This window comes from Nomascus leucogenys, chromosome 17, assembly GCF_006542625.1.
Source record: "Nomascus leucogenys isolate Asia chromosome 17, Asia_NLE_v1, whole genome shotgun sequence".
Classification (NCBI taxonomy): domain Eukaryota; kingdom Metazoa; phylum Chordata; class Mammalia; order Primates; family Hylobatidae; genus Nomascus; species Nomascus leucogenys.
In genome coordinates, this window is record NC_044397.1 from 57,563,909 (window position 1) to 57,578,603 (window position 14,695).

The 14,695-nt window shown below is 38.8% G+C and overlaps 1 protein-coding gene across 2 annotated transcripts in view; it reads left to right on the top strand.

The window, feature by feature from the left end:
• The window catches only part of SUN3 (Sad1 and UNC84 domain containing 3), a 42,438-nt gene that overhangs the window by 18,794 nt on the left and 8,949 nt on the right, over positions 1–14,695 (top strand). For both annotated transcript variants that reach the window (XM_012496724.2, XM_003268919.2), the window contains exons 5-7: positions 2,592–2,632; positions 4,037–4,199; positions 5,313–5,397. In XM_012496724.2, the coding sequence (XP_012352178.1) occupies positions 2,592–2,632; positions 4,037–4,199; positions 5,313–5,397 (289 nt within the window). The remainder of the gene's footprint in view (positions 1–2,591; positions 2,633–4,036; positions 4,200–5,312; positions 5,398–14,695) is intronic.

The following is a 14,695-nucleotide window of genomic DNA, read 5'->3' on the forward strand; positions in this document are numbered from 1 at the left end:
TATTTTCTATAGTTATTTTAAGGCTAGAACGGAAAAAAGAAGCAAATCGAAAACACTGCTCCTACTGACAGGGAACTTGCTCAAACAGAATATGAAAAACTAGAAGTGAGAATCTCTATCTACCAATGATAAGCTCCCAAATTCACATCCTTGTCAAAATAAAAATGTTGAGGAGAACGTATAAGAAGTATAATTGTTCAGAACAAAAGCAAGGCAATATTTTTCTATGTGCCACACTACATTCCATTCTGACATCATTATCACACATGACACAACAACATCACACAAGGCAACATATTTATAGTGTGTGGCACTATTTTGGGCAGAGCAAACTGATAAAAAGCCAGTCTTCAAAACGGAAAAGCAGGATAATTACTGGATAAAGATGGAGCATTATTTCCCAGATAACACATTGATGGTCACTGTAGGAAGTTGAAAGGTGATCCCCAAAAATATATGTCTACCTCCTGTCCTGACCCCCAGAACCTGTGAATGTGACCTTCATTTGGGAAAAAGGTATTCGCAGATGTAATTAAGTTTCTTGAGATCAAATCATCCTAGATTACTCAGATGGATCCTAAATACACTGACAGGGATCTCTTTAGGAGACTTACAGAGGAGAGAGACACAGAGAGGAGAAGAGGAGACCACACAAAGGCAGAAACAGAGACTGGAGTGATGCAGCCACAAGCCTAGGAATGCCCAGAGCCACCAGAAGTTAGAAAAGGCAAGAAACGGAATCTCCCTGAGGACCTTCAGAGGAGTGTAACCATGTGGACATGTTGACCTTACACTTCTGACCTCCGGAACAGGACAGAATAAATTTCCATTGTTTCAAGCCACCCCGTTTGTGGTCATGTCTGTCAAGAGCCCCAGGAAACTCATAGGGTCCCTTTGAGTTCTCTGTTGGGCACCTGAAGTGTGAGATTTGTTGCTACAAGAAAGTGATCCTTAAAGGCAGAGGTGTCTGCTTCCCAACCTGGCAGGGAGAGTATGTGGATGAGACAAATTTCTGGAAACTGCTGCGGGAATCCTTCAAGATTTAAGTTTAAACCCAAGGGAATTGATTGCTTGCGTCAGACTTCGTTTTCTCACTTGATCATTCCTCCACTCTGATCTACATTATTTTCTTGGCACATAGTTAAAGATACTGCCTCTTAATTGATAAACCACTTGAGTAAAACATGTCAGCGTAGGGGAGTTCCAGATGTAAAGAAAGGATGTCAGGAGCCATCCCTCGATGGGCATTGTTGACTATTTTTCCTGGAATTCTCTGGGGAAGAGATCACCCTTTCACATTTGTCCTCCCCTTCTCACCAGCTTGTCCACTCGGTTGTTGGCTTTTGAGCCCTTCAAGATTGGTGCCCCAAGGTATTCTCTTTTGCCCTCCTTTCTCTGTTGGTAATATTATTGACCTTCTCCAACCATCCCATGTTGGAATAGGGGCTGTGCATGTGTGCATATGTTAGTGTGCATGTGTGCATATGTTAGTATGCATGTGTGCATATGAGCATGTGCATATGTGTGTATGAGCGTATGTATGTGGAGTGTGTGTGTTTGTGTGTGTGTGTCTCATGCTGGGTAAAGACAGATGGGAATAGAGTGCAGGGCTTTGGAGGCTCCCAGGCTAATGATTTGTAGGGCATTTGAAATGTGAGCACCCAACCACCATCATCTGTGGCAGGACCTGGAAGACACACAGCAGGATGAGCTAAGGGACATAGAGGTGCTGGCCACCCAGATCCAAGGTCTTCTCAGTGACAGGAAGAGGCGGCTAGGTCATTCCCCCATTCCAGATGAGGAACAGGCAGCACAGTAGCCCGGTACTGCAGACCAGAGTGCTGCCTGCATTCCAGCATGCTCTATCTTCCCAGTGTTTTATGTTTTCACTGACCACCTCCATAGCAGAAAGTCCTCTGAAGCCACATGTTGTGTCCTAACAGTAACTTTACCTTTTCCTGGTTTCTTGTCTTGGTTTGGGCACCACCAAGACCATCTGTACCAGAGACTATCTATACCAGACATGTCACCAGTGTTAGATAAATTTCTGCAATTTTCTGATTGTGATTGCCAATCTAGCCCACAAGTAATCACATCCCTTTCTTATTTGTAAATGGGGGTTCCCCTCCTTGTTCAAGGACAAGCCCAAAGAGCTCAGCATGGCCCTCTAACATCGCCATGTGCTCCTTGGGTTCTTCCACATCCACCAGGGGCGCCTCTCCCCCTTGTCTTTCCTTCCCTCTCTTCCTCTTCCCTCTATTTTGTCCTCTTCCAACCTCCCTCTCAGACTATGTTCAGGCCTTTACAGTCTTAAGAAATAGGAAATGATGTGCCCCTCCAAGAGCTCCTGTTGAATGTCACTCATTAAATAGATTTGCATTACCTCAACTCCTTCAAATACATTCATGATGTATAGGTGAGGCTGGGAAAGAGGCGGGCCTCTCAGAGGATGCTCCTGAGTTCCAGCCAGCACATCTTTATATCAGGAGTCAACATGCTATTTATTTCCCTTTTCTGAGAAGAAAAAAAAAAAAAAACTCTATTTGAGTAAGCAGAATTCAGAATGATTTATCTTTTTCTGTTGTTTTCAGGCCAGACTTCGTATGCCTAAAGAGCAACTGGAACTTTTAACGTGAGTGCAATTTTTTGCTGTGTGCCTCTTTTTGGTGTGGTTTCAAATACTGAAATGTTTTTGTACAGAAAAGTATAAGAAAGAAAAGTTACTCCCTGAAATAACTCAAAATTTCACTCCCAGAAATAACTATTATTAATATTTAATGACATCATTCCTAGCATTTATCTATGTATATATGCAGATGGAAAGAAAGGAGGAAGAAAAAGAAAAAAGGAGATAGGAAAGACTAAAGGGTTAGAGGTGAATTAATCTACACATGCTGTATTTAGTATTAAAAATAGTACATTTATTGTTATTTGGATTTATCAGAAGAAGGAAACAACGAAATAAAAATTGCCTCGTCTCACTTGCGCATATACATAATTTAAAATTTTAAACACCAAACAGTAACATTTTTAATATTTTAGAAAATTACTTACCCTTTTATATATTTCTACTTCTATGGAGCATTCCTTGACAAAATACACACTGAGATGTGCTTGCCATGTCATTTATGATAATTAAAAATGGAAAACAACCCTATAAGAAAAATAGGCCAATGGTTAAATGCATTGGAATATATTCATGAAATGAAGAATTATAAAACCATTTAAATAATTTTAAAATAGTTTTTAATGATTTGGAAGTGTAGTGGAGACACAAAATTATAAATACTATTTCTATTTTGTTACTAATTTTTTGCATGGAATAAAAACTGGTAGAAAGTCATTAAAATTTGACAATGTTTATTTCTTCTAAATGCTTGGTTTTTTCCCAATTTTAAACATGTGTTGTTTTACAAATGCAGAAAAATACCAGATAAGTAGTGCTTATACTTTTTTAGCATAAAGAAATGCCTATTCACTTGACATTTTCTTATTCTCTCTACCAGTAATTTTCAAACTGTAAACATAGAAAACCCATTCTTGGGAGGTAAAATCTTGCATGTTCAGGCCGTCAAACTGGTAACCAGTCACTGCCCACTAACTGGATCCACCAGCACTCCTTGCCCAAGGCATTTCCACCGAACTCAGGCTACAGTTTGAAAGCCACTGCTCTGTACTACACTGGAAATGCAAGGTGTTCCCAATTGGAAGGAGGGTACCAGTGGGATTTAGGATTCACCTGTGTGATATTACCCAGCTGGGGGACCAGCAAGGTTGATTGAGCCTTGCCTGCCCTGTGCAGAACCCGGCCAAGCACTAGGACACCCTCAGCCATGTGACCCCTGGACATCCTTGGTTTTTTTTTAGTGAAGCGTGATGCTTTAGAGAAATGGGCATGCTCTGCTCTTCCCTCACTCAAGAATGTATATCTTCAACAACATAAAGCACCTCATCATGTGGCGGGTGGAGCCCAGCAACACCTGATAACAGGAGCTTTACACTTTCTTCCTCTCATGCTGAGGTTCTCCCTTTACAGGAAGGAAAGCCAGACTCTGGAAAACAATTTTCGTCAAATTCTATTTTTGATTGAACAAATAGATGTCCTGAAGGCATTGCTTAGAGATATGAAGGATGGTATGGACAATAATCACAACTGGAACACCCATGGAGACCCTGTGAAGGACCCGGACCACACAGAGGTCCTGGATGAGGCAAGGCGGGTTGGGCAGGGTGGGGTGGTGGTTAGTGAGGATGTCCAGGGTGACGGGGAGTGAGTATGTCCTTCCGATGTCACATCTGCTTCTTCTCCCAGTGGGAAGTCCAGTGTTGACTGATACTTGGTTTGTGTACAGAAACCCAGTGTTTCATAAATGCTGTGTCACAGAGAAGATATTCTATTGCATATGACTTACTTCATGCTAAAATAAATAACTGTTCTATTTTCCAGTTAAAAAAAAAAGAAAGAACAGTCTCTGAGCTTTATACACAAATACCTTAAATAGCAAAAGATTTGTATTCATCATCTTCATAGCTAACGTATTTAGTCTAGTCAGCATCAGATTCAGGCAAAACTGAGTTGGAAACCATGAGCTTTATTTTGCTTCTTTCTCTTCTGCTGTCATTACTACTTTCTTTTTCTTCCCTAATGTCTACTTTTTGAAATGCACAGCAATCTGACACGGACCACCTGCCGCCCTCCAGGCCCTATTTCATCCTTGTCACTGTGAAGGTGTTACGTTTAGGCATCTTGAACTTGAACTGTTACGCCTGCTTAGGGTACTTTTGGTTTTGTTTGTTTGTTTGTTTAGAATGAGATCATCCTTCAGAACCTAGTATTAATTAGAGTGGGTGAAAAATGTCTAATATAAGCAATCATGTAGTCTGTGTAAACTGCCTTGATTCCCAAATAACTCTAGAATGTTCAAGTCTTTACTGTTAATCACAGGACACTAATGAGGGATGGAACAGAGTAGGTCACAGCACAACCTCATCTCACACCTCACTGGGAGAGCATGGTGATGCAGTGGTTATGGCTTCAGAAGGGACCCTAGGTCCACCGTGCTGTGTGACCTTGTGGGAGTCCCTGAACAAACCTTGGCTTTATTTACATCGTATCCCTGAGAAGGACACTCCCAACAGCTGTGAAGATGTCAGTCCTGATCCATGCACAGTGCCTGGCTCAGAGTGCAACTGATAGGTGCTTACTGCTATTCTAATTTTGCAAATTAGGTCCAAATCAATAAAACAAATGGTCAAAACTCAAGCAGTTGGCAGAGATTGTTAACAGAAAACTGTTTCTAAAATTTCTACAGGAAATGTCAAACTTGGTCAATTATGTACTTAAAAAGTTGAGAGAAGACCAAGTCCAGATGGCTGATTATGCCCTGAAGTCGGCCGGTGAGTACAGAAAAAGCGAAAAGAGGAACATTAAAAAAAGAATGCTTCAGGAGTGTCTTTATCCTCTACACTTGTTTATGAGGAAACATATTTATCTGGTAACTTGAGAGGGGGGAAATTAATCAATTTAGATAATAAAGAAGAGAATAAAAATAGTTGTCACTGATTGCTTTCTGAGTGCAAATGTTCCAGGGAACAAAGCCTGTGCAACTTCATTAACATGCATCTAAAAGAACCACCAAGAAAGCCAAGATGCCACAGTGAAGTTGTGGAAGACACAAAATATTAGGACATTTTATATTATTATATACTAAAATGACTTATGATAACCAACCTAAATGCATTATTAGGGATTAAATGACAGTGTTTAAAGGTTATATATAATGTTCCTAATATCTTCCAATTAAAATTAATTCCTAAGGGCTAAGGCTATGAATCATTAACCTTAATCTTTTCTACCATGCCCTGCCTATAACAGTCTATGAACAATATGTGTTCAGTGAACAATGTGGAAGGAAAGAAGAAAGGGACAGAAGGAGAAAGGAAATATAAAACACACAGTAATGCTAATTTTAATCAATTGATAGTCAAATTTATGCCAGGGAAATAAATTTCCAGCTTGCATGAACTAGACAGCATTTGGAACAGCATGATTACTCAGTCTTGTGAGCACGCGTTTTTTGAGAGAGTGAGAGAGGGCAGAATTTTCCCGAACCTGATTCCCTAAAGCATAAGTGTTGGGATAAGATGGGAGAGGAACCATAGTTGGTTTTGCTTTTTTTTTTTTTTTTTTGGTCTTGGCATTCTGATGCACTTTTTAAATGCTTTCTTCTTTGTATTGGTGTATTTACAACTTCCATTTTGAAAAGCCTATGATGATGAATGTAGGTGCACGAGTAGCACATGTAGAGTGAGGAAAAGAAGGAAATGCTCGGGCTTCTCTGTAACCATAGATGTGGAAACAAATGTCAGCTCTGGTTTGGCCAAGATGGAGAAAGCCTCTTAAGTCCCTTCCAACTGATTACAATGAAAAAAAGAATCTGGACAAAATTCAAAGAGCAACTACCTGAGTGGGCTGAAAAGTAAACAAAGCCAGCAGGTTGTAGAGGGGAACCAAAAACTGCAGATGTGAGCCCTGTGGGAGTTTCCTTTTTTCTTTTCTTTTGTCTTGCAGCGTAGGCTGAGGCAGGCAGCAATTACAGAGCTGCAAATGTGGCAGCAAGGTGGGCAGCTAAATCTGTGAGAGAAGCCCCATTTTTCTAGCCAAAGTCGCAGAATAAAGTAGTCTGTGGGCCAGAGAGTGTGGGGAGAAAGCCTGGGAAGGCAAAGCTGCAGAGAAGATATCTGCTCACCTTCTGGCCTCACCTCTTAGCTGCCCATTCATGGGAACAGACCCAAAACAGCAAATTAGAGGCTTTGAGAATTTGGCAATGATGTAAACTATGGCTCAAGTCTTGGACTAACCCCTGAGTGGTACATGGACATGACAGGCCTGTAGTAAAGGTTTTGAGGACTGAATTGAGATTGGAACCACCACCCATAAAAGGAGGGAGGACTGACATTTCTGGGCTGATTGATGAAGCAAATGAAAGCATTCCCTAGTGGATTGTCATAGGACTCAGAGTCTTAGGATATAATATTCAGTATGTCTAAGGTACAAATCACAATTACTTGGCATGCAAACTCCTAGGGAAATAAGACAAACTTCCAAGGGAAAAGACAACAAATGCCAACCCCATCATGACACAGATGTTGGAATTGTCACACAAAGACTTGAAGCAGCTAGCATAATTATGCTTTATGAGGTGAAAGTAAGTACACTTGAAATGAATGAAAAGATACCCATTCTCAGCCAAGAGAATAAAAAGAACTAGATGGAATTTTAGAAATGAAAAATACAATATCTAAAATAAAAATTGACTATATATGCTTAATAATAGAAAAACAAAAACAGAGAAAAAAAGTAGTGAAGTCACTCCTATTTAACACAGTATTAGAAGTCCTGGCCAGGGCAATCAGGTGAGAGAAAAATATAGGGCATCCAAATAGGAAAAGAGGAAGTCAAACTATCCCTGTTTGCAGACAACATAATCCTATATCTAGAAAACCTCATAGTCTCAGCCCAAAAGCTTGTTAAGCTGATAAACAACTTCAGCAAAATCTTAGCATACAAAATCAATGTGCAAAAATCACTAGCATTCCTATACACCAACAAAAGTCAAGCCAAGAGCCAAATCAGTAACGAACTCCCATTCACAATTGCCACAAAAAGAATAAAATACCTAGGAATACAGCTAATTTTGGAGGTGAAAGATCTCTACAAAGAGAACTACAAACCATTGCTTAAAGAAATCAGAGATGAGGGCAGGGCATGGTGGCTCACGCCTGTAATCCCAGCACTTTGGGAGGCCGAGGCAGGCGGATCACGAGGTCAGGAGATCGAGACCATCCTGGCTAACACGGTGAAACCCCATCTGTACTAAAAATACAAAAAATTAGCCGGGCGAGGTGGCAGGCGCCTGTAGTCCCAGCTACGTGGGAGGCTGAGGCAGGAGAATGGCGTGAACCCGGGGGCAGAGGCTGCAGTGAGCCGAGATCACGCCACTGCACTCCAGCCTGGGTGAAAGAGCGAGACTCCTTCTCAAAAAAAAAAAAAAAAAGAAATCAGAGATGATACAAACAAATGGAAAAACATCTCATGCGCATGGATAGAATCAATATCATTAAAATGGCCATACTGCCTAAAGCAATTTATAGATTCAATGCTATTCTTATTAAACTACCATTGACATTCTTCACAGAACTAGATAAAACTATTTTAAAATTCATATGAAATCAAAAATGGCAAGGGCAATCCTAAGCAAAAAGAACAAAGCTGGAGGCATCACATTACCCAACTTCAAACTATACTACAGAGCTACAGTAACCAAAACAGCATGGTACTGGTACAAAAACAGACACACAGACCAATGGAACAGAATACAGAACCCAGAAATAAGGCCACACACTTACAACTATCTAATCTTCTACCAATCTGACAAAAACAAACATTGCAGAAAGTATTCCTATTCAATAAATGGTGCTAGAATAACTGGCTAGCCATATGCAGAAGACTGAAATTGGACCCCTTCCATACACCATATACAAAAACTAACTCGACTTAAATGTAAAAGCCAAAACTGCAAAAAAAAAAAAAAAAAAAAAACCCTGGAAGACAACCTACGTATTGCCTATAAAGTCACTCCTGTTCAACACAGTGTTAGAAGTCCTGGCCAGGGCAATTAGGCAAGAGAAAGAAATAAAGCGCATCCAAATAGGAAGAGAGGAAGTCAAACTATACCTGTTTGCAGACAACATAATCCTATATCTAGAAAACCCCATAGTCTCAGCCTGAAAGTTGTATGTACCATTCAGGACATAGGCATGGGCAAAGATATCATGACAAAGACATCAAAAGCAATTGCAACAAAAGTAAGAATTGGCAAATGGGAGCTAATTAAACTAAAGAACTCTGCACAGAAAAAGAAACTATCAATGGAGTAAACAGACAACCTACAGAATGGAAGGAAATTTTTGCAAACTCTGTATCCAACAATGCTCTAATATCCAGCATCTATAAGGAACTTATACAAATTTACGAGAAAACAAAACAACCCCATTAAAAAGTGGGCAAAGGACATGAACAGACACTTTTCAAAAGAAGACCCACATATGGCCAAGAATCATTTGAAAAAAATCTCAACATCACTGATCATAAGAGTAATGCAAATCAAAACCACAATGAGATAACATCTCACACCAGTCAGAATGGCTATTATCAAAAAGTCAAAAACTAACAGATACTGGCAAGGTTGTGGAGAAAAAGAAATGGTTATACACTGTTGGTGGGAGTGTAAATTATTTCAACCACTGCAAAAGACAGTGTGGTGATTCTTCAAAGACCTAAAGACAAAAATACCATTTGAACCAGCAAACCCATTACTGGGATATCCAGGGGAATGTAAATTGTTCTGCTATAAAGACATATGCATGCATGTATTCACTGTAGCACTATTCACAATAGAAAAGCCATAGAACCAACCTAAATGCCCATCAATGATAGACTGGATAAAGAAAATGTTGTACATAGACACTATGGAATACTATGCAGCCATAAAAAAGAACAAGATCATGTCCTTTGCAGGGACATGGATGGAGCTGGAGGCCATTATCCTTAGCAAACTAACACAGGAATAGAAAACCAAAAACACATGTTCTCACTTATAAGTGGGAGCTAAATGATGAGAACACATAAACACATAGAGGGGAACAACACACACTGGGGCCTATTGGAGGATGGAGGGTGAGAGAAGGGAGAGGATCAGGAAAAATAACTAATGGATACTAGGCTTAACACCTGGGTGACAAAATAATCTGTACAACAAATCCCCATGACACAAGTTTTTCTATGTAACAAACCTGCACATGTACCCCGAACTTAAAAATTAAAAATAAAGAAGTAGTGAAGTTGAAGATAGATCAAAAGAAATTATGCAATTCAAAGAACGAAAAAATGTTTGAAAAAAATGCAAACAGAACTTCAGAAACCTATAGGACACTATAAAAAAGTGTAATATTCTTATCCTTGTAGTCTCTGAGGGAGATGAAGAAGAGACAAATGTGGGACAATAATCTAAAGAAGTAATAGCTAAAAACATCTCAAACTCAATTTAAAAAAAAATATATAAATTTACAGAATCAAAAAGCATGGCAAATCAGAAACAAGATAAATTCAAGGAAAATGACATCCAGACACATCATAGTTAAATTGCTCAAAATCAAAGATGAAGAAAAATATTTGAAAGAAGCTAAAAAAAAACTACGCATTATTACAGATTTCTTACCAGAAGTTAAAGAGACCAGAAGAGAAGGAAACTACATGTTTAAAGTGCTGAAGGAAAGGATCTAGCAATGCAGAATTGTAGATCCAGTGAAAATATCTTTCAGGAATGAAGGCAAAATGAAGACATTCTTAGATGGAGAAAAACTAAGAAAATTCTCTGCCAATCAATCTGCTAAAGGAAGTTCTTCAGCTCAATAGAAATGACACCAAGAAGAAACTCAGGACTTAAAGAATGAAGAAAGGGCAACAGCCTTATCTGTGAGTAAAGATGAGGTGGCCCGGCACAGTGGCTCATGCCTTGTAATTCCAGCACTTTGGGAGGCTGAGGCGGGTGGATCACCTGAGGTCAGGAGTTCCAGACTAGCCTGGCCAACATGGTGAAATCCTGTCTCTACTAAAAATAGAAAAATTAGCCAGGCGTGATGGCGCATGCCTGTAATTCCAGCTACTCTGGAGGCTGAGGCAGGAGAATAGCTTCTACCCAGGAGGCGGAGGTTGCGGTGAGCGAGATCACGCCACTGCTCTCCAGGAGAGCGAAACTCCATCTCAAAACAACAACAACAACAAAAGATGAGGTAATTTTCTTTCTTTAAGTACTTTAAAATATGTATGGCTGTTGAAAGGAAAAAATGTATGGCATTGTCTGGGCGTGGAGGGCTAATATATGTAGATTTAATACTGTGACAACCATAAAGGAAAAGTCAGTGGGTGAGATTTAATGGGCATCTATAAATGTAAAGATTTTATATGAATGATAAAAAGTTAACTCAAACTATGAGCTGCTAGGTATGTGCGTTGTAATCATGAGAACACTTACTTAAAAATACAGAGATATCCAAAAGCTAATAGAGAAATCAAAATGGAGGCCAGGCACAGTGGCTCACGCCTATAATCCTGGCACCTTGGGAGGCCAAGGCAAGCGGATCAATTGAGGTCAGGAGTTCAAAACCAGCCTGGCCAACCTGGTGAAACGCCGGCTCTACTAAAAATACAAAACAGCCAGGCGCAGTGGCGCACGCCTGTAATCCCTGCTACTCAGGAGGCTGAGGCAGGAGAATCACTTGAACCCCCGAGGCGAGGCGGAGATTGCAGTGAGCTGAGATTGCGCCATTGCACTCCAGCCTGGGCCCCAGGGCAAGACTCAGTTTCAAAAAAAATAAAAAATAAATAAAAAATTTCGACTAATATTAAAAAAAAGGCAGGAAAGGGAAATGAAGAAAAACTGGGAGAGAGAGAGAAAGAAAGGCAGCAGATGGGGGAAAAGGCATGCAAATTAGAAAGGAAGAAATAAAAATGGCTCTATTCAGAGACAACATGATTGCTTATGTAGAAAAACCACCAAAAAAATCTACTAGAGTAAGTGAGGTTTACAAGTTCAAGGGTATATATACAATTTCTATATACTAATAATAGAAAATTAGAGAATATTTAAAAGCAGCACTATTCATAAATGCAGTAAAAAGCATAAAATACTTAGGTATAAGACTAACAAAATGTGGGAACTGAGAGCTAAAAACTAAAAAAAAAAAATGAAATAAATAAAAAAAGATTTAAATAAATGGACAAGTATACCATGTTTATGGATTAGAAGACTTAATACCATTAGGACGACAATACTGTCCAACTTTTCTATGGATTCAACATAATCCTAATCAAAATCCCAGCAGGATTATTTGTAGAAATTGACAACCGTTTTCAAAATGTATGTGGAATGGTGAAGGAACGAGAAGAGCCAAATTTGTTTTGGGAAAAAAAGAGACAAAGTTGGAGAACTCACACTACCTGATTTTAAGGCTTACTATAAGTTTACAGTAATCAAGAGCATGTGGTATTCGTGAAATCAATGGAACAATACAAAAAGTCTAGAAGTAGTTCACACCAGTGGTGAATAGATTTTTGAAAAAGGAAAAAGGGCAAGTCAGTGGTGCTGGAACAGGTGGACATTCATATGCAAAAATTAAAAAAAGCCTTGGCCCAAAACCCACAGTCTATAAAAATTAGCCCCAAATGAGTCACAGTCTTAAATATAAAGCTTAAAGCTAGAAAAAAAAAATAAGAGAAATTTTTTAGAGTTAGAAAAAGTTTTCTTAAACATAACATCAAAAACCATGATTGTAAAAGGAAAATAATGGATAATATGGGCTTCATCAAAATTAATTTCTACTCTGCCAAAAAACAGTTACGAGAATGAAAAGACAAGTTACAGGCTGGGGAAGAATATTTGGAAACCACACACATTCTTGAATCCAGAATTTATAAAAAACTGTCAAGCCTTAATTAAGCAAACAGACAACCAGATAAAAAATAGGCAAAAAGTTTGGAAGACACTTCATTAAAGAAGATAAATGCATGTCAAAAAAGTATATGAAAAAATGCCTTACATTATTATTCATTAGTGAAATGTCAATTAAAACCTCACTGTTATATCATTACACACCTATTAGAATGCCAAACAAAACAAAACTGACCATACTAAGTGCTGGCAACTGCATGAACCGAATGGACCTCTCATACACTGTGGGTGAGAATGTAACATGGCACAGCCACTCTGGCAAAGTTTGACAATTTCTTATGAAGTTTAATGTAACACCTTATTGACCTAGCAATCCCACTTCTATACATTTATCTAAGATAAATTGAAACATGTTCACATCAAAACTTGCCAAGAATGTCTATAGCAACTGTATTCATAATCACCAAAATTGAGAATAACCCCATGTCCATCAACAAAGACTAACAGATGCATTCATACAATGGAATATTAACCTGCAGTCAATAAAAGGAATGAACTTCTGATACTCATTCCAACATTCATAAATCTCAAATGCATTGGCTAAATGAAAGTAGCCTTAGTGAAAAGGCTACATACTGTGACTGACTACAAGGGAGCAGCAAAAGAAATGTCCAGAATAGGTAAATGTACAGGGACAGAAAATAGATTAGTAATTGCCGAGGCTTGGGGAGAGAGGTTGAGGGAAATGGGGAATGACAGCTAACCACTATGGGTTCCTTTTGGGGATGACTAAATGTTCTAAAATTTATTGTGGTGGCCGTGCAACTCTAAGAATATAATACAAAACCCTGAATCATACACTGCAAATGAGTGAATTGTATAGGATGTGAATTATATCTTAATAAAGCTGATTTAAATTTTTTTAATGAATGAGAAAATGAATAAATATGAATTATTTTCAAAATTCCACAACACTAAAATTTTAATTTTTTTCTGGAAAGGATTATGGGGATGGGGTATTCAGTCCCCACATTAGCAGGTGAAAATGTAGATTCTGTCCAGCCAGTTGGTCGAGTAGGAATAGTGAGCAGGCAGTCAGAATCAGTCTTCAAAAACGAAGTACACATAGGGTTTCCAGATAAAAAAAACGAAGGGAGCCCAGTTAAATTTAAATTTCAGACAAATAGCAAATAATGTTTTAGTCTAAATATATCCCAAATATTGTATGGGACATGACTACTACTAAAAAATTATTCTTTGTTTACCTGAAATTAAAATTTAAATGGCTGTCTTGTATTTTTGTTTGCCAAATCTGGCAACTCTAGGAACTCAATCACTATTTCAAAAAGTGTGTCATCTTAGAAAAAGTATGGATAATCAGCTGGGTGCGGTGGCTCACGCCTGTAATCCCAGCACTTTGGGAGGCCGAGGTGGGTAGATCACTAGGTCAAGAGATCGAGACCATCCTGGCCAACATGGAGAAACCCCGTCTCTACTAAAAATACAAAAACTTAGCCGGTGTGGTGGCGGGCGCCTGTAGTCCCAGCTACTTGGGAGGCTGAGGCAGGAGAATCACTTGAACCCAGACGGCGGAGGTTGCAGTGAGCCGAGATTGTGCCACTGCACTCCAGCCTGGCGACAGAGTGAGATACCATCTCAAAAAAAAAAAAAGAAGAAGGAAAGAAAAAGTATGGATAATCAGATATTTGATGAGGCACACGTATTTTTAGTGTTGTGATGTGTTATGCAGATGCAATTTGTAAAAGCAATTTGCATTTCCTTTATCTCTTCTGTATAAAATACATTTTGCTTCTAAAATAAAGTAACCTGAAGGGATAATGTTGGATGAGTATATTTCATATTTCTTTGATTAAAATTGAGTCCAACGAATCTGCATAATTGCTACAAATGTAACTTGAAGGACATTTGGAGCATTGTTGGTTTTCTGCTTTTTTTGTTATTGAGTGAATGGGGGTGACAGGAAGTCTCATTTATCACATGAGCTGTTAAAATATAGAGATCTATATACCTTTTTAGGTGATATAGAATCCATATAATATTCTCATCTCTAATTTACTTGCCTCAAAATTCAACTTTTTTATCATACATTTTGTGAAACTAAACAAAATAAACTTGCTTTCTTCAAAATGACACAATTTCAGTGGTAGTGAAAACTGTCATAC